General features: G+C 36.7%; 1 protein-coding gene across 2 annotated transcripts in view; it reads left to right on the top strand.

Moving 5' to 3' along the window:
• OXR1 (oxidation resistance 1) overlaps nucleotides 1-22,218 on the top strand; it is a gene marked incomplete at both ends in the record, with an annotated part of 346,540 nt that overhangs the window by 114,850 nt on the left and 209,472 nt on the right. Inside the window, one exon of one of the 2 annotated variants that reach the window (XM_080694624.1) lies at nucleotides 5,854-6,050. In XM_080694624.1, coding sequence (XP_080550750.1) covers nucleotides 5,854-6,050 — 197 coding nt within the window. Of the gene's footprint in view, nucleotides 1-5,853; nucleotides 6,051-22,218 lie in introns of those variants that run through there. The other variant, XM_080694626.1, reaches the window with a different exon arrangement.

The raw sequence follows: 22,218 nt of genomic DNA, 5'->3' as shown, positions 1-22,218 counted from the left end.
GCAGAAGACCATTTAACATTAACAAGAATTTGACTTCCAAATCCTTCAAGCCCTAATCTGTGGATTTACATAATGCATTTTCACTTTCAAGCTTTTCCAGTTGAAAAGCTTTGAAGTTCCAATGCAAAACTGAAATAAATTGGATATTTGTGTAATTTTAAAATGAATGCTTGCAATATAATGGTAGATCCGAAACTATACAGAGGTGAAAATGTAAATTTTTTACTATTATTAACTTAGGATTTTGAAATTCTGTAGTCCAAATTTGATATGAAAAATTCATAATGATTGTTCTAAGAACGTATAGTATATGTTTCTAATGAATACAATTAAAATTTTCACTACTAGGTTGTTAAAAGCAGTAGATTCTTAACTTAAACCCAGGATTTTGAGTCTAGATTCCTTGCTCTTTTTATTCTACCATTCCATGGCTGAATATTTTGCATAAGGATGTCCATTTATCCGAGCTGCAGAGACTCTTTTTAGAAAGTTTCAAAACTAAACTTAGTGAATAAAAATTTGAGAATCTGCTTGAATTTATCTTAGTATTAATGATGAAGATGAACAACCTCCTTTTTCTATCCAAGTTCCAACACACATTCCATAAAAGAAAAGACGCCAAACTGACCAAAGTCTTACTCTTTTAGGTATTTTTCACGAGTTTTATATATGGACTCGCTTGCATTTTGTGGGCTTTTTATGGATTTCCCCTGCCATAGTGAAACCATTCAGTTATTCAACTATTTATTTGCTAAGTGCCTACCATAGGCCAAACACTGCTCAGTCTTAAGAATAAAATGATGAAGAGACTAGAATTTCTATGAATTTTATAATTCAGTTGGTCTGGTCTGGTCTGGTGTGAGGACTTCTAATATAAATGCTTATTTCAAACACCCTTTTCCTCTGGGCTGCTGTAAGCATTGGGATCTAAATAAGCCAGCTGGCAAACTTCGAGGGCTTGGATCTCTTTTTCATGAAAGGTCAATAAGAAAAGCTAACCTTTTGTGTTGGAGTTTATTAAACTCTGGAGAGCCAGAATTGGTTTGGAATTTAATTTCTAGTATTTACAGCATCAAATTAGGTGTAATAGCAATGAATCTATGTATCCTTCTGTGCGGTTCTTATTATTTATGCTGGCCTTGCCTTTCAAAGTTGAATTCAATTTCATTTAACAAGAAAATTTCTTGTCTTTGTTAGAATATCTAGAAAACCATTCCTACACATTATGTGCACCTGCGGTTTTAGTTCTTGAATTTTTTGTTCTCTGGATTTCCAAGATATAAGAAAACATGAATTTCTTAGAATGGATTTGGGGGTTCGAAACATGTCTTGCTATAACAAGCTATTTAGTTTGGGTGTCCTGATAACTGTTCCAATACCATTGTCCATTCCCAAAGGGATGCTTCTGTTTATGAATCATGCACTGGCTTAGAATTGCAAAAGATATTTGTGTGATTCCTAATTCCACCTTAATGAGGGTTTTCATCTCAATCCTCTGGTTTGGGGACACATAAAAAAAATCTTATGGCCACTACAATCACAGAGTAGGTTGGAATTGGCATTTCCTATACCCTCAGGGGGTTGTTTTCTTATTTTAATGCATACATTTCCAATCTGCCATTTCTTCTGTGGTGGAACTTCTGAGTCGGCTTGCTTTTTGCTGATTTTGTGGTTTGTTTTAGCTGCTGATTGTAGTCAGGCTGTATAAGAGGGGCAACAAAAGGCTTTAATTTTGCAATATGAAATGTTTTTATGCATTTGCTCCCCAAAGCTCTTTTGGAGTGACTTGAGACTTTTGCAACAGTCACAGTATCCGACTTGGAAAACCTGCCTTCTCAGCAGCTTCACTTCTTTAAATAATATCCTTACATTAGCTCTTTCAGGAAGCAAGGAGACAGCTTCTCCAACAGTAATGAGATGTGCAAACTACAGATGATCTTGCTGGAAGTTACTGGAAAGGACTACAAGTGTTGGACTTTTGGGCTATAGCATTTGCATGCACACACACACACACACACACACACACACACATACACATTATATAATATATAATAAATAGGACAAAGTGTGGTTTATGCAACTATTAGCATTATAGAGTTCTGTGGGATTTTACCAACTGCTCACACAGAAATTAACACATTTTATGTTCACAACAGCTTTCATAGGTAAAGCAGACATACAGCATAAATACAATTATGTGTAAGACCTAGATTATTTAAAATCTTGCCCAAGGTCTCTTTGCTTCTATGAGATAGAATTCTTCTTCTCTTCTAAGAGCTAGCATTCAGTTTTCTCTTAAACCTAGAATTTAATTCTGTTTCCCAATAGCAAAGTGTGGCCTGTAGGTCAAAATGTCCTGGATTCTTGTTTCCCCATTAATTTCTCTAAACCTCAATTGGACCTTCTATAAACAGGAAACATGATTACTACCTGATAGTTTTGTTATGATCATTAAATAAAATAATGTATATATAACATGAGGCCTGTACCTGATATATTATAGTCAATTTTTGTTTATATTTGTTTTTGTTAAAAAAATAACACTTATTATATACCAAATATTTTCCAACTGCCAAGCTTAGAGGCATGACTCCATTTACTCATTTCCTATTCTCGATCCAAAATATTGGCACTCATTTTCCTTTGGAAATGTAAAGCATACTACACAAAGATATTTTCAGTGCCTATTAAGAGTTTATTTTTGTCTCTTTTGTAGTGTTTCATTTATTATCAGAGTTTATCTCATGCACACCTACATATTCCATTATCCTATATTTACATTTGTTTAACACACTTAACTAAGAACATTGTTTTAAGATTTAGAAAGACTTCCCCTTTCATGAAATCCGGAAATTAAAGGTAGCTTTTAGCAGGTTTCCTTGTCAACCTCAATAGTCATTTTTAGAATCTTTGGGGAGTAATTAAGTTACCCACACAATTCTGCTTTCTAAGAGTGTTAAAATGGAAGTGTGAGCTTAGGCAAACCAAAAAATCTACTAGTTATTCTGTAGAATTCAACAACGATGACAAAACATGGTCACTCTCAAGGTGTTTGGGGAAAACATAGTGTCATTTTCTGCTTCCTTTTGCCTTTTGGAGTCTAGCACTGTGGCTTCTGCTCAGTCCAAGGAGGCTCTTCAAAGGCTTGTGGGGCACTTGTTCATTCTGAAGGGATGTAGAGCTCCACTGATTATGGTATCTAGTGTTTTATAAGACATATATCAGCATCTGATTTATTATACATTAGTTGGTTGGTTTCCTTGTTACTGGTATCACTCCATAAAAATAAGAGCTTCATGGTCTGAGGGTGTCTACTCAGTGGTAAAGCATTTGCCTACCACGTGTGAATTCCTAGGTTCAATACTGGCACTGCATAAAACCAAATATCAAAAAAAAAATAGTAAGGGCCCCACAGTGGCAGGGGTTTTGCCTGCTTGGCTCAATGTGCATCCGGTGCCCCCAAAAAGAGTAGCTAGTGAAAGAATGAATAGATAATCCAGTTTAGCTCCTGAAAAGCAGGGCAATGTGAATGGTAAGGAGATATTCCCAGTGGATCAAGCATCCTTCATTAGATCTCAGTCTACTCAGTCAGTGTTTGGGATGCTGGAAGACTAAAAGTTTTTATTCTATTTATTTTTACTATCACCAATTTTGCGCATCAACTATTCAGAGGTATATATAGTCCTTGTTGCAAATGAGTAACTCTAAAGTCATTCAGTTGCTTACAAAATGTTTTGTTGAAGTATGACATATACTCAGAAAAATGCACACATCTTAGAATGTTAAATTTTTACAGAACAAATACATCCCAGTACCCCTTACCAATACCAGGAAATAAAGCATTACTAGAATCCCAGAAATGTCTTTTTGTTATTTCTCTATGTGATCATTCCTCAACAGTTACTTTACCCACCCTTTTTAATATCATATGTAACTTTCCCTGCATCTTGATTGTCTACAAACAGAATCATACACTCTGTGGTCTTTTATGCCTGGCTTGTTTTGCTGGAAATGATTTTTTATGGAAGCCATCTGTGTTATTGCAAATGGTGGCAGGTTTGTGTTTTCACGGATGCATAAAATTCCATTCCAGTGTTGGTAGACACTTGGGTTGTTTTCGGTTCTTATGTATTACCCGTTGTGCTGCTATGAACATCTTGTGTGTGTCGTTCAGTGAACATGTAAAGACGCATGCCTTGAGCTTTAGTAGCCATTGAGTGACGTTTTCACAAAGCAGTCTCCCCTGTGCGCTCTCTCACTGGCAGGAACAGAGAATTCCAATTGCTTCTCATCACCTCTGTAGTATGTGGTTTGCATTTTAGCCATGCTGGTAGGTGTGCTGTGAGTTCCATGTAGTTTGTATTTGCATGTCTCATGAATAATGCTATTGAGCAATTTTAAAAATATTTGTTACCACTTTGGCTAGAGTGAGTATATTTTATGAATATTAAATATATAATATAGTTGGCATGTGGATAAGGTATTAATTTTGTGAACAATAATTAAATGACTAAAACTTATTGAAGACTGCCTTCATTAATGAATCTTTTATGGATTGGTAGATTGATCTTCCTTTACAATGCTTTTGCCCTGGTAAACTCAATATAATAGAAATATACTGAAGGTTAATTATGAATAGCTCACTCTGCTGGTTGGTGCAAAGCTACCAAGGTGCACGTCTTAGGAAGCTTTCCAGAGAAGGCCACATTTAAGCGTGATCCAGAAGCTGGGGCAGAGCCTATCAGTAATGCAGGAATTAGCCAAGGTCCTGGAAATGCCTGAATAAAGCATGGACGTATGAAGATGTACACAACTTTTAGGAAATTACCAGTGTTTAGGTGTGATTATCACAGACAAGTAAGTTGCCAGTTTGTTTCCTATAGGAAATTAAGGCTTAAAAAGTGACATGTAATATTATCTTCCAGAAGTCCAAAACACCAAAAATAAACTGGAGTTGAGGATATTGGTTAGTCACTCAAAATGTTTGAATTTAATTTGTATCATTTACCAGTGATTTTCACACCAAAAGAAACATGCATGAGTGGAGAGAATATTTCATGGATAGTCTTTTACTGTTCATGTTAGGTCTGACGTCAGTTTTCTAAGATGTGGGAGTGAGCCAGGTGCGGTGAAGCATGCCCCAAATCTCAGTACTTGGGAGGCCGAGACAGGAGGATCTCAGGTTAAAGACCAGCCCCTGAGCGACTTAGTGAGTCTTTCAGCAACCTAACGAGATTATGTTTCAAAATGAAAAATGGAAAAGGAGCAGAGGTGTAGGTTAGAGATAGAATGTCCCTGGCTTCAATCCCTAGTACCAAAATAAAAGTAGATGTGAGCAACAGAGATGCAAGCTCTATCATTTTTACAAAAGGATGCTGTTATAAATTAAACTGAAAAGCACTAGTAGCTCCTAGTTAAAAGTGATGTTTAACATTACTTTTCAGAAGGATAATAGGTCGATTTACCTTTCCTGAGTTGCATTTATTTTTAACTAGTATTTTACCATCGTACTAAAATATTCCTTTCAGAACTAAATGCAGTATTCAAATGTGTTATCTTTGACACCATATTTTAGTTTGTTGTTAGAAAAATAAAAGTCCTTTATCATCTTCCACTTGGATACATTTTAATGAAACCTTTCGAAATTAATAGCAGAAGATATTTTTCTGATTTCAAGACTGAAGAATTTATCTCAAAATACTCTAGGGAAGTTCTATAATTTCTGAATAGACCTGATTCTTTTTAGTGGCCAAATATAACTCTGTAGTTGAAATAAAATAGAATAGAGATAAACATGGAACCAGTGTGTTTCTTGAGTCAGTATTCAGAACACATGGCATTCTTTATTTGTAGGTTGAAGAAAAAGTCCCAGTCGGTGGATATTACTGCTCCAGGGTTCAATCCTCTGGCTGGTGCAGGAAAGCAAACACCACAAGCCAGTAAGCCCCCTGCACCCAAGACCCCCATCATTGAAGAGGAGCAGAACAACACAGCGAATACTCAGAAGCATCCTTCACGCAGGAGTGAACTGAAGAGGTTCTACACCATTGGTGAGTGCCCCTTTCTTCAAGTGAATTGATGGAATCTACCTAAAGGATGCTGTGGGTTTGTGGATCTGGTTCATTAAATGGCACTTTGTTCTAGAATGCTCTAGAACTTTCTGATGGCCGACTTAGACATTTTTGTACACATTCTGAATAGGAAATTGGAAAAGTACTGAAACCTTTTTGCAAAGTTAAATAACCAAAGCTGGCAGAAGGATTATCTATATCCTTGCCTCAGGATGGATATTTAAATACATGAGGCTTTCCAATTTTTAAGCTTAGGTGCTGCTATTTTCATTTTTTGCCACTCTTCAGCTAGAACCATTTTTTGTTTGTTTGTTTGTTTGGTGTTTTTGTTCTTTTCATTTTCCCTCCAGGCTCCCAAGGCTCTGACCCTGTTCTGTCAGGCTGTTAAGACACTGGTGGACATCAGCTTGTAACTAACAAAACCACAAAGAAAGTAGAAAGTTATTGTGTTGTGAGGGAGGGCAAATTACATTATGGGTTTGTTTCAGCTTTGCCTATTGTTTGACTTTGGAGTGACTGAACACGGAATTCTCAATATGAGGAAATAGCATGTTATGAAAAAGGTCTTGTATGCATTCTATCCATTTTTCCCTGATAGAATAATATAATTTTGAACTTTATTGGAGGGTTGTAATTAATCAGACAACACCAGTTGAATTACCAACTTTTGTATACCTATGTTCATCCAGCATGTCTTTGGGATATAAATGTTTACTAATAATACTAATTTCAATGCCTAAAGTATATTTGAAATAGCTCCTATTAAACATATCACCTATGAGAGAGGATGCGTAGAGGGATAAATCCACCCAGAAAGGTGTCTGCTTTGGCCTTGCATATTGCTTCATTTTGGAGGAAATCAGTCATATTTTTAAAATTTTTTTTAATTTTTTAATTTTTATGTGGATCATATTGGAAAAGGCATACATTCACACAGTGCGTGGTGCCCTCCCCACACACTTCCCCTTTCCCTCCCTCCCAACAATGAGTGTCCAGGTTGACCATGTTACATTCACACTTACGCACATATTTGAATGTAGATCCTCCATTAATCAACCTCAACCTTCTTTCTTTCCTATACTTCCTTTTTAGCTTTGCTGAGGTTTCCCCTCCATTATCTGGAGACCCTCTGGCATTCCTAATACTCCCTAGTTTGGGCATATTAGAGAAAAAATATGTCCCTTCTCTTTCTTTGCTTGGCTGATCTCACTTAACATAATGTTCTCCAGGTCTTTCCACCTTCTTGCGAATTATGTGATTTTGTTCTTCCTTATTGCTGAGTAGAATTCCATTGTGCATATTTCCCATAATTTTGCAATCCATTCTTCTGTTAATGGAGACCTACACTGATTCCATATTTGGGCTATTACAAGCTGTGCTGCTATGAACACAGGTATGCATATATTACTGTAATTCTCTGATTTCAACCCCTTTGGAAAAATACCCAGGAGTGTTGTAGCCAGATCATATGGTGGATCCATTCCCAGTTTTCTATGGAATCTCCACACAGATCTCTGTGGTGGCTGAACTAGTTTGCACTCCCACCAACAGTGTAAAAGAGTTCTTTTTCCCCACATCCTTGCCAGTATTTGTGACTTCAGTCATATTCTAAAATCTTCATAGTAGGGACTATGGCTTAATGAGTTGACCACAATTTTATCAAAGAGGTACTTTTATTTTGCACCAACCATCTCCACCTTTCCAATATGAAAAGTTTGTTTAAAGGTAGTTACTTTTTCAGATACTTTAGTATCCATATTTAGAAATGAAAACCAGTAGAGCAGATTTCCAGTTCCAGTTTGTATGCCAATTTTCTGAGTAACTTTCTCAAGTCATTTTCCACCATCTCTGGGTTAAGCAAATTTCACGTAGGTTTAGGAATTTCAGAGCATAGCTGCTATGGCCATGCTTCCCTTTTGGGCCATCCATCTTATGCCCTCTTTTTATGTCCATTTCTTCCTTTCTCTTTTCAGATTAAGATTTTTCAAGTCTTATTTTTCAACAGGCAGCAAGCATGGTACCATTGGGGATATCTAGGTTGGGTCCTGAGGACTAATATAAGACTGTGTAGACAAATGCATATTTTCTACTTTTAAAACTTATAATAGCATACCTCTAAAAATCACCTAGAAAGAAAACCATAAAATTTACACTTACTATCTATTGCCAGTGTCCTCTTCGCCTTCCCTTAAATGTGTCTGCCACTTTCTATTGCTTGTCTGATTTACTGTCCAAAAAGCGGTACTATTTTGCCTTCAGGAAATAAAGTTTATCCTCAAACTCAATATGCATTATAAAGGAGAAAATGAGGGCTAAGCACAGGCCAGTTTGGCCACAGTGATTACAGAGCTAAACCCAGAAAACAGAAGTCTAAAGGTTAAGTGTGGATTACTGAAAGATGAAATATGACTTATTTTAAGAGGCAGCACTGCTAGTGAATTTTTAACAACTGAATTTGCTAAAAGAAAAAGGGATTCATAATCCATGTCAATGCGTGTCTTGTTTACTATGTTAATAGAGCATTTAAAGTGGGCATGGTGGCGCACTCTTCTAATCCTAGTACTTGGGAGGCTGAGTCCAGAGGATCACAGGTTTGTTGCCAGCCTTAGCTACTTAGTGAGGCCCTCCACAACTTAGTGAGACCCTGTTTCAAAATAAGGAATAAAAAATATGACTGGGGGTATAGCTCAAAGATAGAATGGCCCTGATTTAATCCCCAATTTCCACTCCCCCAAAAAGAGATATTTTGAATTGTCAATTTTACTATGCCTATGTAAGCCTCTAATTTTGACCTGAAAATGTTATTTTCAATGCTGAACTATTAGCAGTTGGGTCATTGAAAATTCATTTTAACAAAAGAAAAATATCCACATATTGGTTAATTTCATATACCAAAGACAAGTTAAGCTGCCTCCTCCTCCTCCTCCTCCTCCTCCTCCTCCTCCTCCTCCTCCTCCTCCTCTTCCTCCTCCTCCTTCTCCTCCTGTCCTTCTGGGGATTAAACCCAGGGTCTCACACATGTTAGGAAAGTGATCTACCCCTGAACAATACCCCAACCATATCTTCTATCTTAATTAATCCTCACAATTCCAACAATTAGGTGTTACGCTGTATCACAGATGAGGCATAGAGTCTTGGAGCAATTAAAGAAGGAGCCATGAGCCATAGATTGCAGACTCTCCAAATGAAATTCACAATCTCTCCTGGACTAGAAAATTAGCTTCAGAATTAACCTTCTCTGTCACTCAAAAGGATGCCACTAACTGCACAGTGGTGGGCTGGAGCAGTTTCTATGGATAATACAGTAGAGTAAGATTTTTGCCATAATTCCTAGAGAATCTCACAAAGAGAATCTATGCCAGCCAACTCATCTACCAGCCAACACGTCGTTTCCTCATCTTTCAATATCTTAATTTATGATTCTTGCTCCTGGCAAACCCTGGGGGCCCTCTTGTGGCCGAGTATATTACTACACTTAAATTTAGCAATGAAGTTTTATTTATTTAAATTAACTTTAGAGCTTAATGAATTTTCAAATACAAAAATGAAAACCTAGGAAAAAATTTAGACATTGAAACTTTATTTATATGCTAACAAGTAGCTGCAGTAGCTTCTCTAGAAATTTCTTTTTTATCTCACAATTATTGTGCCTTTCATGGTCTTGTATAGAATCTACTTCCTATTGGGAGAATCCTAGAAAATAGAATTTATAGCCTCCTTGTATACATACTAGGATCAGGTTCTTAATTAATTCTAATAACAAAAATGTATTAAGCCTAATACAGCAACAAAAATGGCACTGCATATGCTCATTTTTACAAGAAAAGAGCACAAATATAATACAATTTCATTGATTTATAATAAGTAGGGGAAACTCTGAACTTTATTGGTATAAAAATGTGAATCTCCATTTATATCAGGTGGAGAGTAATCACTATGTCAAGGCCATGGTTCAGGCAAGCTTTTCCTATCCAATTTCTGTCACTAACTGTGCAGCCTTATGTGAGTTATTTACCATTACTTGACCTTAGGTTTTTTTTAATCTATGCAGTGAATAGTTAGAATGAATGAGCAGCTTGCTTTTTCAAACAATGCACATTTATTAACTCATAGTTCTTTAGATATGTTTGGATTCCCTGCTCGAGGTATCACCAGGCTAAAACCGTGATACTAGCTTTACGGAGCTAGGGAAAGATATGTTTCCCAGCTCATTCTTGTTGGCAGAATTCAACTTGCTGTTGTAGGACTGAGCTCACCATCCCCTTGCTGGCTGTCAGCTGGGGACTACGTTTCAACCTTAGAAGATGCTTGCTTTCTTAGCGGCGCAAACTCTTCCATTTCCAATCCAGGATATTCTGTGTCAAATTCTCATTTAAATTTCTGACTTCCTCTCCTATGGCCAAATGGGAACATTCTCTGCTCATATTATATCAGGCTCCCCTGGATAATTTTCTTGCCCTAAGGTCCACATCTCCTAGTTGCAGGAATAAAGTTCATCATCCATTGCAGTGTGAGGATTATGCTAATGTGTCCAACAGGGTCTGGGGAATATTGAAAACCATCTTAGAATCCTGCCTCACACGTTTTTCTACTACCACCTGGTATGTACACACTCAGATACCAACAAAGATCACACAAAATCCCCTAGAAATAGTTCCTTTGGCATGTATTTGGGTCATTTTTATTCTATACTATTTCAATTTTTGGAATCCCACTCACCAAATTAATTTCATTGGTCGACTAATGGCTTGTGTCTTGCAGTTTGAAAAGTCACTGGACTACATATGAAGTCCTCCAAATCCTTAAAATTCTATTAAAAATAGGGTTGTTAATTAGAACTAAAGTAACAATACGTATTAATTTAGCGGACTATCACTAATGGGTAAATGGGTAAAAATTGAGTCGATTTTCACTAACTCAATTTATTTTTACGAGAGATGAGACTACCTGACTTTAACAGTGTATATAAGAAGCATATGTCCTTTGAAACCACAGCTTCTAATTGAAGATAGCACATAAAGCCAAATAGGAGATTCAGATATTTGTAATACTCTACTGTGATGATAGTTTATTCTACTACACTTAATTAAGAGAACTAATGTAAGTACTTCTAAAATAATTATAAATTAAGCATAAAAGTAGTAAAGAAAGCCCTGCACACAAGGATCCAAAGCTAAACTATCGCCTCCTAGATGGACTTGAATGATATAATATAGTATCCCTTCCTTATTTCAGGGATCAAGAGCAAGAACTCAGCCAGGCGTGGTGCCGCACGCTTGTAATCCCCACGCTTGGGAGGCTGAGACAGGAGGATCGCACAGGTTCGAAGCCAGCCTCAGCTACTTAGTGAGGCTCTCAGAAACTTAGTGAGACCCTGTTTCCAAATAAAATATAAAATAGGTCTGGGAGTATAGCTCGGAGCTAGAAAGCCTCTGGGTTCCACCCCCAGTACCACCAAAGAAAGAAAGAAAGAAAGAAAGAAAGAGACCTCATATGTCTCTATTTTCTGTGACTATTAGTCAAGGAGGCTTCACAGGGAAGGTAGAAAAGCCTTATTCTTCCCAGGTTTCTCTCTCTGCAGAGTTTTGGGACAAGTCAGATTAAGGACTGCTTTGCTGACATGCATATAAATACCTCTGGAACTTTCCTTCAGTTGAGATCTCTCCTCAAATTCTCACCTTGTCATGAAAACAGGCAGTCTGCTAGGCCCATGTGACCTCTTGTTTGCCCTCATGGATCAGCATCTCCCTTCATTCTGTCTAAATTAATCCCTGTCTAACACCTTCCCCTTGTAAAACACCACCTATGATTAAGCATTCAATGTTCTTTATACTGTCCTTTTCAGTTCTATTCAGATGAATGAATTCTGTGTTGATTTGGGAGTAATATATAACTCAAATTTTTCCACTTGAAAATGTTTATTCACTTGTGAATCCATTCATTTATTAATTCAATAAATGTAAAAGAGACCAAATTCACCATCAGGTAGTCATATTCCACTGAGGAGATAGACAATGAATAGATGATCAAATATCCAACATATCTTCAAGGAATGCAAAGGTTTTAAAGAAAAATAAAAATGATTAAGGGAGATAGGTGATAGAGAGGTCATTCATGTAAAATGTCTTTAAGTCTTATGCAGTTATTATAATCCTTCTAGTGGATGAATCATCTCATTTCTAACTGAGAAATCAATTAGGCTGGTATCAATGACAGGACACCTGATGTATTAAAGAAAGGATTTTTTCAAGGGTTGTCATTCACCTACTTTGGCATAGGATTAGCTTGTGAAAAGACTAATAGAATTAATATTTGCATCATGAAGAAGAAAATGGTAGAGAGGAAATTGAATGACCCTCACATCTCCCTGCTTTGTTTATTAAGGAGGTCCCCAGATGTTCTTCATTTCAATCAAAACTAGAATAAGTTATGTACATTAAGCTGAAATATAGAATATTAAAATTAAATATCAGGGAGAATTTTATTAACTTTAGAACATCTCCTAGGGAAGTTTGTATCTTTTTAAATATGACTGTTATCTACTTATTAGATTTTATGGTTGTGTCAATCTGCCTAGCAGGAAACGTAATAAGATTAGCTCCTAGAGATCCTAAAATTATTTCGGTCAATGGTGAGACAGCTGACGTTTAGCCATTCTGTGGTGTTTAGTGATCTTTTTGTTCACAAAGGTGAGTGACTCAACATTGAAGAACTTGGCCTCTGGAATCTGAAGTCCAAGTTGGACCTCCCTCCGGTTAAGGGAATATAAACAAAGTAGTTGGAATCTCAAAATGTAGTGTCCTCATTTATAAAAGGAAATGAAACTGGTACTTCCTAATAGAGTTGTCATGAGGCATAAAGGAGGTAATCTACTTAAAGTGCTTATAAAGTATGCCAAACTTGCAAGTTCTCAACAAATGTCAGTGAGCATGTTGTGGTGGGTCAGGGCATCTCGAGGCACCAGGGCGTGTGTTCTCCTGGAACTTAAGTACATTAAGCCTCAGGACCTCGTCCTCAGGATCTGATCACCTCAACCCCTGTTGTAAATCCTGCGGTACTACTTCATCTCTAACAAAATAAGGCTGTTACTCTCTGGGCCTTTCACACTCCGGCTCCACCTATTTTCCAAACACAGACCCCAACCCTCCAGCCCAGCGAGGCCAAACTCCTTGAGTTGACCCAAAGGTGTCATCCCCTGATGTTCTGTAAGCTTTATGGATGCCTTTCCTTCTGCCCCACGGGGATTGCCTCCATCTCTCTGGCCTTCTGAATCACTATCAATTTGTCAGGATTCAACCTAAACTTTATAGCTGGCTGCACCTTCTGCCAGCCTAAGTGACACGATGAGATTTCAGAGCATTTTAAAAACATACAAATGTCAGTCTTTTATTTTTTAGTATCTATCTATCTATCTATTTATTTATTTTGTGGTACTGGGGGTGGAACCCAGGGGCATTCGACCTTCGAGCTACACCCCCAGACCTATTTTTTATTCTTTATTCTGAAACAGGGTCTCACTGAATTGCAAAGGGCTTTACTAAGGCTGTCCACGAACCATGATCCTCCTGTCTTAGCCTCCCAAATGCTGGGATTATAAACATGCACCATCATGCCCAGCTGTCAGTCTCTAACATGACTTAAAAAATACTCTTTGAATGTGGAAAATGCTTATGACATCCCTGTAGGGTAAGTAGGATGTGTAGTGTGGCCACCATCCAGCAGCCTCCTATGGACTTGAGTTCTGAAAGTTGAATGACTTATTCATGATCATACTGTGTGCAGTGGCCAAGCCCAGGGAAGAATCTAGATTAAACTAACCCATGGTGAAGAGTTTACCCTTCACACATTTTCAGGTCAATTCTCTTCTCAAAAACAAAAAGTATAATTATATTATTAACAAAGATCTCATTAAGTGGTTTCCAAAGTGCTAGCCTCTACCATTGGTGATAATAAAAACAGATTCATTAAAAAGGAACAAAAGAACACTAGTGCTAGGTATGGGGGCATAAACCTAAAATTCCTGTATATACGAGGCTGAGATAGGAGGATTACAGGTTTGAGGCCAGCCTAGCAACTTAGACCCTGTTTCAAAATAAAAAATAAAAAAGCTGGGGTACAGCTCAGAGACAGAATGGCCCTAGGTTTAATCTCCAGTACAAAAAAAAAGGAAGAAAAAAGAAAAAGACAATCAATACCTATTCAATTAACTATCCTTTTATTCTTCCTTTCTTTTTTGCTTCCTCTCACCTGTTTCTTCCTCTTTCCCTCCTTCTTTTCTTCTTTCTGTTAAAATGAACTGTCTTTTGTAAAATGCTGACTTTGTGTATGTTACTGGTTGGGTAGACATTTTTACGTATAAAATTTGTTCCTTTTTAAATCTCATTACTTGACAAATACTAAGGTGCTAAATGATCCCCAAAATATCCTTTTGGACTTTTACTAGTCTGTGAAATTGTAAAACCTCCAATCCAATGATCTTGTCTGCCTTCAGGATAGAATACCTTCAACATCCCAAACTTAGTGAAGCACAGTTAAATACAGATTTGCATATTACTGTCCCCAGGCTGCTTGCATACTGAAAAGAGAACCTATGGGATTAGGGGTTCCCGGGGAATTTGTCTCAGTAGTTTGGCAAAATTAAAACAGTAATAACTAGTTTGCAGACTCTAAAAACAGAAAAGCAAGGCACACATTGAACTGCTTTTTAATTGCAGTACACCAGACATTTTAAAATATATCACATAATTTGTATGCTTCTCATTTTGAAGTCAGACTTTTTAATTATAAGAATAAAAAAGATCAACTTTAAAATGAAAATACTGTAATAGGAGGTTTAAAAAAAAAGGCAAAGAGTAATCTTGCTGGCAGTGACACATACTTCAGCATGAAACTAGGTCACCACTGAACTGGAACCTTCTCTCCAGGCAAGAAGATTCCTCTTGTAAGAGCAGGAAGTCTCTGTGATTTAATCAACAGAACCATCTTGGCAGACAGGTCACTATTGATAAGCACAGAACTAAAATGGATAAATACTCTGAGGGTTCCAATTAAATGAAGTTCCTGAGGAAGAAAAAAGAAGACTTTGTTTTGAATTGAAGTTTACTCTGACAGTTTGATGACTTTTCTATTTTCTGGGTCACAAGAATGTTTAGGGAAAATTACTTCATCTAGAAACAGACCTGGGCTTTTCACCAAGTTCGAAGAGTGGTGCACATGTAAAGATGCCCATTATGCAGTTTTTATTGAGATAGTGGAATTCAAAGATTAAGAATCCAAGTTCAATTTTTTTGTTCATTGGAAGTCTATGCCTCTGTCCAGGTTTTGGGGAGGGGTATTTGACTAGGTTTTTATTTTATGTTATTTTTAAATTTATTCCATTTAAAAATCTACTTCAATAAACCCTGAAGTCAAGGAGAATCCATAGGCAGTTATTCCTTTTCAACTCTGGAATAAAAATGAAATCTTTATTTTTTTTCAAGGAAAATCAGATTTTCTTTTTTTTCTTTTTATGGTATCGGGAATTGAACTCAGGGACATTTTACCTTTGAGCTATTCTCTTACACCACCCACCCTAATTTATTTTTTTTATTTTAATACAGGGTCTCATTAAGTTGTGGAGAATTGGAAAAAATGTTTTTGAAAATCAGATTTTAAAAGTAATTTTATATGATTTTAACTAAATTTGTCTAAGCCTCAGAAAGTAATTTCAGAAGAAAGAAAATATGTCCATTTAATATTCCTGTAGATGGCTAGTGCTTCTAATATGCAAGATAAGCCAGCCTGCTCTGATTCTATAGAGCCGGCACTATGTTTTGTGGCTTTACTTTATTCACTTTTGCCTTAATTCTGTGACTGTTCTCTGTCAGAAGTAATCAAGCCAGGATCAAGAAACACAGTTAATCATAGCTGTGATAAATGGATCAAGAAATGTCAATAACCTCGAGGTTTCTTTGAGCAAATCCTGTTGGTATTGTGTTTGATTTGGGCATAATAGTCTTATAACCTATTAAAAACAAATTATACCTGTCAGTTTATTTAATGATGTCTAAACTTCCCAATTAAGCTTATATTGGTTTAAATTGTGAAATAATTAAAATGGGCCTTGTTCATGGTTGAGAAATAATTGTGATCCTGTTTGGAATTTGCTAAATCCGTATTAAAATAAGTCCTCTAACACTCTCGGCAATAAAAACCTGCCCTGGTAGGAACGTTTCTTTTCACTGAACCATGGCTGAGGGAGAAAATGATGGATTATTAAGAAAGAATTACTTTATTTTCAATATTTAAGAATAAAATCAATTGTAGTTTATGCAGTGAAATCATATGTCTAAACTTCCCCAGTATTTCTATTTTTTAAAGAGTATGAATTTAAAGAGCTTCTAGAATTTTACACACCTCAGAAATAAAGCTATTGACATTCCCTCCCCCCTTCTTTTTTTTTTTTTTTTTTTTTGCAGTACTGGGGATGAAGCTCAGGGGTGTTGTACCTCTGAGCTACACCCCAGCCCTATTTTTTAGTCTTAATTTTTTGAAACAGGGTCTCACTGAGTCACGAAGGGCCTTGCTGAAGAGCTCTGGCTGTCCCTGAACCGCGATCCTCTGGTCTCTGCCTCCCAAATTCTGGGATGACAAGTGTGTACCACCACGCCCGACTCCCCATTTAAAAAAAAAAAAATTAGCTTTTCTCCTCACTTAATATCTAAAGACATTTCTTCACATGTATAAAGTACTACAGATACATTTCTGGATGAAATAACTTCAGTACTTATGCTCCTTGATGCATATTTGGCCATGTTCATAACTATAACCAGTATTACGTAAAAATGGAAAAGACTCGAGAGACAGAAACCACTGGGAGCCTCCACTGCTATTTCTTCCAAGGTTTTAAGACCAGCCTTACTATACTTAATAACTTTAGATAATTCAGTTGAAGATTATAAATATTTCAATGACCAAAGTTTGTTATAAGTATGTATATATTTACTTACAAACAAGCTATTAGTAAACAAAAAAAAACTTTAGTAACTCAAACTTTGTGGTCCTCTGAACAAACCATGAGATTAGAAAGTCTTTATGTTAGTATAATCTGTATGGATTTATAATGGAAACATAATTTCAGGATCTAGAAAATATTAGGTTCAGCAAATTAGCAAATAGCTTTTTTGTAGATAAAATATACCTAGTAACAGAAATTAATGTATTGATTTTAAAGTCCTATCATCTACTAATTAACTTATTTCATGTTACCATATATATGAATATAATAAAGTAAAATTCTATATAAATATTCTAAGTAAGTCTTTAGTTATTTAAACTGATGTTACTTGGGAGAGAAAACCCATATTATCTTCACAGTGATAAGACAAACTTGAGTCTCCTATTTTCTCTACTCTGTCTGACTTTTGATTTTTTAAGCTACTTTCATGAATTTGATGTGTTTTTTTTTCATTTTGTTTGTTTGTTTATGCTGAGAAAAATTTTAGATTGATCAAAGTAGATCAAAAGAAGGAAAAAGTTCCAGGTTACAGAAAATATAAGGATACTTGGTATGTCTCGGACTTGGTTAGAGAGTGAGATACAATGGGAAAGTAATCAATAAAGAAGCTGGAAAGCTGGGCGTGGTGGCACACGCTTGTAATCCCCGCGCTTGGGAGGCTGAGACAGGAGGATCGCACAGGTTCAAAGCCAGCCTCAGCTACTTAGTGAAGCTCTCAGCAACTTAGTGAGACACTGTTTCCAAATAAAATATAAAATGGATCTGGGAGTATAGCCTGGAGGTAGAAAGCCTCTGGGTTTCACCCCCAGTACCACCAAAGGGGGAAAACAAAAAAAAGAAGAAGTGGAAAAATAGTTTGGCAATGATTAGTTTGAAAAATAATGCCATAAGCAATGGAATCTTTGGAGGTATTGTGATTTGATTGATTGCTTGTTTATTCTGAGTCTCATTGAATTCTTTATTAATCCTCTTAAAATTTATATTATATATTGTGTGTCATGCATTTAATTTAAAATAATCCTCTTACAAATAGCAGAAATTTGGTGTACTGAGTCCACAGAGGACAGCCCATCAACACAAAATAGGGAGGACATGAAATGGTGTCTGCCTGCCTGATACATTTCCAGATTTCCTGTTTGCTAGGATTGGCACTCAGAGATCTTGGGAGTTTATTTTGTTGCTTAAGTTTTAATATATATTGGTAGAAAGGCCATTGATTTTCTCTGGTAGTTCCCTGAAATAGAAGAGACAAAAATTTGATAGCATATTGAGATAAAATATCACAAGTGGCCACAGAGAGGTGAACTTTGTGACTCAGATTTATTAAGTATCTCATAAACCAATTCAGAATAATTTCCTTTGTAACGAGGTGTTTTTGAACCTGAGGTCTTGAAATTTCAAATGTTATTTCAAGTGGTTCAAGATGTGTTATAAGGAGCACAGTCATATTTACTCAAAAGAAACAAGTATGTTAGTTTTGATTGGTTATGTTAGTTTTTATTTGTTTTGTTTTGGTGCTCCTGAAGTTCCTGGAAACCCTTCTACCACCGGGTTATACTCCCAGACCTATTTTTATACTTTTTTATTTAGAAACAGGGTCTCTTTTTTTAATATTTTTATTTGGAAACAGGGTCTCTTAAGCCAGCGCGGCTGGCTTCGAACCTGCGCGATCGTCCTGTCTCCGCCTCCCAAGCGTGGGGATTACAAGCGTGGGCCACCACGCCTGGCTCTGGTTATATTACTTTAGTCTGATATGTTAGTTGTGACTACACAGATTTCACATTTGTTTCCCTCTCTCCATGAGCTCTTATTTCTCACTCCCATTCCTACATAAGCCTACCCAAACTTTAATTCAGTGGAAATTCTTAATGATGCTAACTTACTCATTTTTAAAAATGATTGAATGCTAATCATGGTCAACCACCAATAGTTGGAAATGAGGCTTAAAAGAGAGAAGAGGCCAGGTGGGGGGGCTTGTGTGCTGTGCTCCAGAATGTGGGCTTCATCTTGACATCTTGGGAATTATTGAGTTTTGCCTTGAAGAGTGTCTTGATAACTTTATAGAAGAATTCTCCTAGCATCATATGGTAATTGGATGGGGATGTATGTGCCTACAAACAGAATAATAAAGAATAAGGGCTAAAAATATTATATATTCGGTTATTTAAGAGCTTTGACTCTAGAATAGCAGAGGCTCAGGATTGGATCTTAGTATTGCTGTGTCCTTGGACAAGTCACTTAACCTCTCTGAATTTCTGTTTTTTCTTAGGAAAGTGGAAGCTATTTAGCCTGAATCTCTCAGGACGGCAATAAGGTTTATATCACATAATGTGTATGGGTCTTGATAAGCATATATGCAGTAAAAAACTAACTACAAAGTAAAATATCACCATAGTTTTAATAAAGAGTGGCAAGTGCCTAAACTAAGACAAAGCAATATGTTAAGAAAGATTCCAGAAAGATAAGGGATGTAAATTTAGAAGAATTGATGACCAAGTAGAAGTGAAAAAGATTTATCCAGGTAGCGCTGTGATTTCAGAGTTCAAGCACTATCAATAATTAGAACTAACATTTTGCAATTAAAAAGATTTATCTACTCTCATAAAACAAAATTGAATGTCTCTATGAGGCAGAAAAATAATAAAAACCCATAGTAATGAATTAATATGGAAACCATGGGCCTTTTGAACTAAGAGGCATTGAATTAAAAAGAACCTATTTTAAATATTAAAAACAGCCGGGCGTGGTGGCTCACGCTTGTAATCCCCGCACTTGGGAGGCGGAGACAGGAGGATCGCGCAGGTTCGAAGCCAGCCGTGCGCGCTGGCTTAGGAGACCCTGTTCCCAAATAAAAATGTAAAAATAGGTCTGGGAGTGTAGCCCGGAGGTAGACGGGCTTCCAGGAACCCCCAGTACCACATATATATATATATATATATATATATATATATATATATATATATATATATATATATATAAAACATGATACATTAAGTATATGGAGGTCTGCCCATTAGGTACAAAGTTGATATATTCAACTAAAGTTCATACTTTACTCAGATGACCTTACTTTTCAAATGATATTTTTATTGGTACATTGCAATTATACATCATAGTTCGATTCAAAGTAATACAAATATTACTTGAACACAGTGCTTGGTGTATTTCGCTCCATACTCCACCTTGTTCCCTCTTCTTTGACCCCACACATTAGCAAGATCAGTAGTGTTACCTTCATATATATATACCTAAACTTATTTTAACCATTCCCTTTCTCAATCCTCATTTCCCCTCTCTACACCTCCCTCCACCAATAGCCTTCCTCTATTCTATTGGGTTTTCTCCTCTTTAAAAGAAATCCTTTATTTATTTATTTATTTATTTTCCCACAACAAAATCACAGAGAACCCTGACACCATTAGAAATATCTAATCTATATGAAAATCCATACAAACAAAATATATGTTTTCTTTTCTTTTTTTTTTTTTTGTGGTACTGGGGTTTCTGGAAGCCCTTCTACCTCCGGGCTACTCTCCCAGACCTATTTTTACATTTTTATTTGGAAACAGGGTCTCCTAAGCCAGCGCACGCGGCTGGCTTTGAACCTGCGCGATCCTCCTGTTTCTGCCTCCCAAGCGCGGGGATTACAAGCATGCGCCACCATGCCCGGCCCAAAATATATGTTTTCTGAAAAGCATTTGTCTCAGTTTGGGCTGCTATAACAGATTATCATAAACAAAGTAGTTTGACCAGCAGATATTTCTTTCTCATGGTTCTGGAGGGTGGGAAGATCAAGACCAGGATGTTCACAGACCTGGTGTGTGGTGAGAACCCTCAAATTGGCTTTCAGATATCTGCCTTCTTACTGTGTCCTTAGATGGAAGGCAAGAAGAAAGACAAAGGAAGTTCCCACCTGTCTTTCTGTTAGATCAGTAATCCCATTCATAAGGGCACTACACTCATGACTTAATGACCTCCCCAAAGGCCCACCACTGAAACCATCATACTGGGGATTCGGATTTAATGTATGAGTCTTTGGGAGACTCAAATGCTTACTTCATAGCAACAATTCACTAGCTGGTGTAGAAGCTAGTAAAGTCTCTTTTCTTTACGAGCTGACAGCTAGTATGACTGATCTGAGGCAATGAGGAACCATGATTCTAACGTAACACAGCATAGAAGTGTCTCAAAATTGATATCCCAAGTAACTGATATTTAACTTAAGAAGAATAAAGGATGACTTCACACCAAAAAGTTATGGGGTATTTGAGGTAAGCCTTCAACTATAGGAAGGCTCAATACTATTTAGGTATGTTAGTGGCTATTAATGAAGGCCAGGCACATATTTTCACAGTGAAGATAAAAAAAGGCACCCCAAACAGAGGATTTATGTAGGTTTAGGGTTCAGAGAGAGGGGAATATACCTAAATCCCAAAAGGAGGAGAGTAGAGCTCTGATGGAAGAGAGAAGAGAAAGAAAATGGGGGTGGGGGGGAGAGAGAGAGAGAGAGAGAGAGAGAGAGAGAGAGAGAGAGAGAGAGAGAGAGAGATTTATTTTTGAAACAAGGTCTTTTTGTGTTGCTGAGGCTGGCTTTAAACCTGCAATCTTCCTGTCTTAGCCTCCCAAGTACTAGGATTATGAGCATGTACCACCATGTCTGGCTCCTGTTGAAACTGATTAAAGAAAAGACTAAGTTCCTTGTGTTAATTAAATTGGTTAGAAATAAGAATACACATGGACATAGGATAGAGAGGCCCCAGATCACATTAGGATCAAAGCAAGTCATCCTCAATAGTGAAAAGAGAAGACTCAAAGTCAATCCCCACATTTTCTTCTGACTAAATGTGTGACTCTAGGACCAGGTCACAAATATTTAACCTATAGCAACAGTGTTCTTTTCTTCCTAGGATTCTAAATCTCACATCTGGCAAATTAGGTGATATAATATCTTTGTTATCACAAATATACCTTTGAGCTTCAGATTTTAAAGTTCTTTACTGTTTCTACCTGCGGTATATTTTATTAGTGAAATTATTTTGAGCATTGATTTTCAGCACACCTCTCCAAATAAAGCTCAAGATAATATTTGTTTCTTAAAACATGTTAAGCTTCTTGTTTTATCTTCTCTCTGCCATTTTTGGTACAGTTTTA

The sequence above is a fragment of the Muscardinus avellanarius genome (genome assembly GCF_963383645.1).
Source record: "Muscardinus avellanarius genome assembly, chromosome: 4".
Classification (NCBI taxonomy): domain Eukaryota; kingdom Metazoa; phylum Chordata; class Mammalia; order Rodentia; family Gliridae; genus Muscardinus; species Muscardinus avellanarius.
The sequence above is the reverse complement of the archived record's forward strand: the minus strand, read 5'-3'. Positions and strand labels throughout refer to the sequence as shown.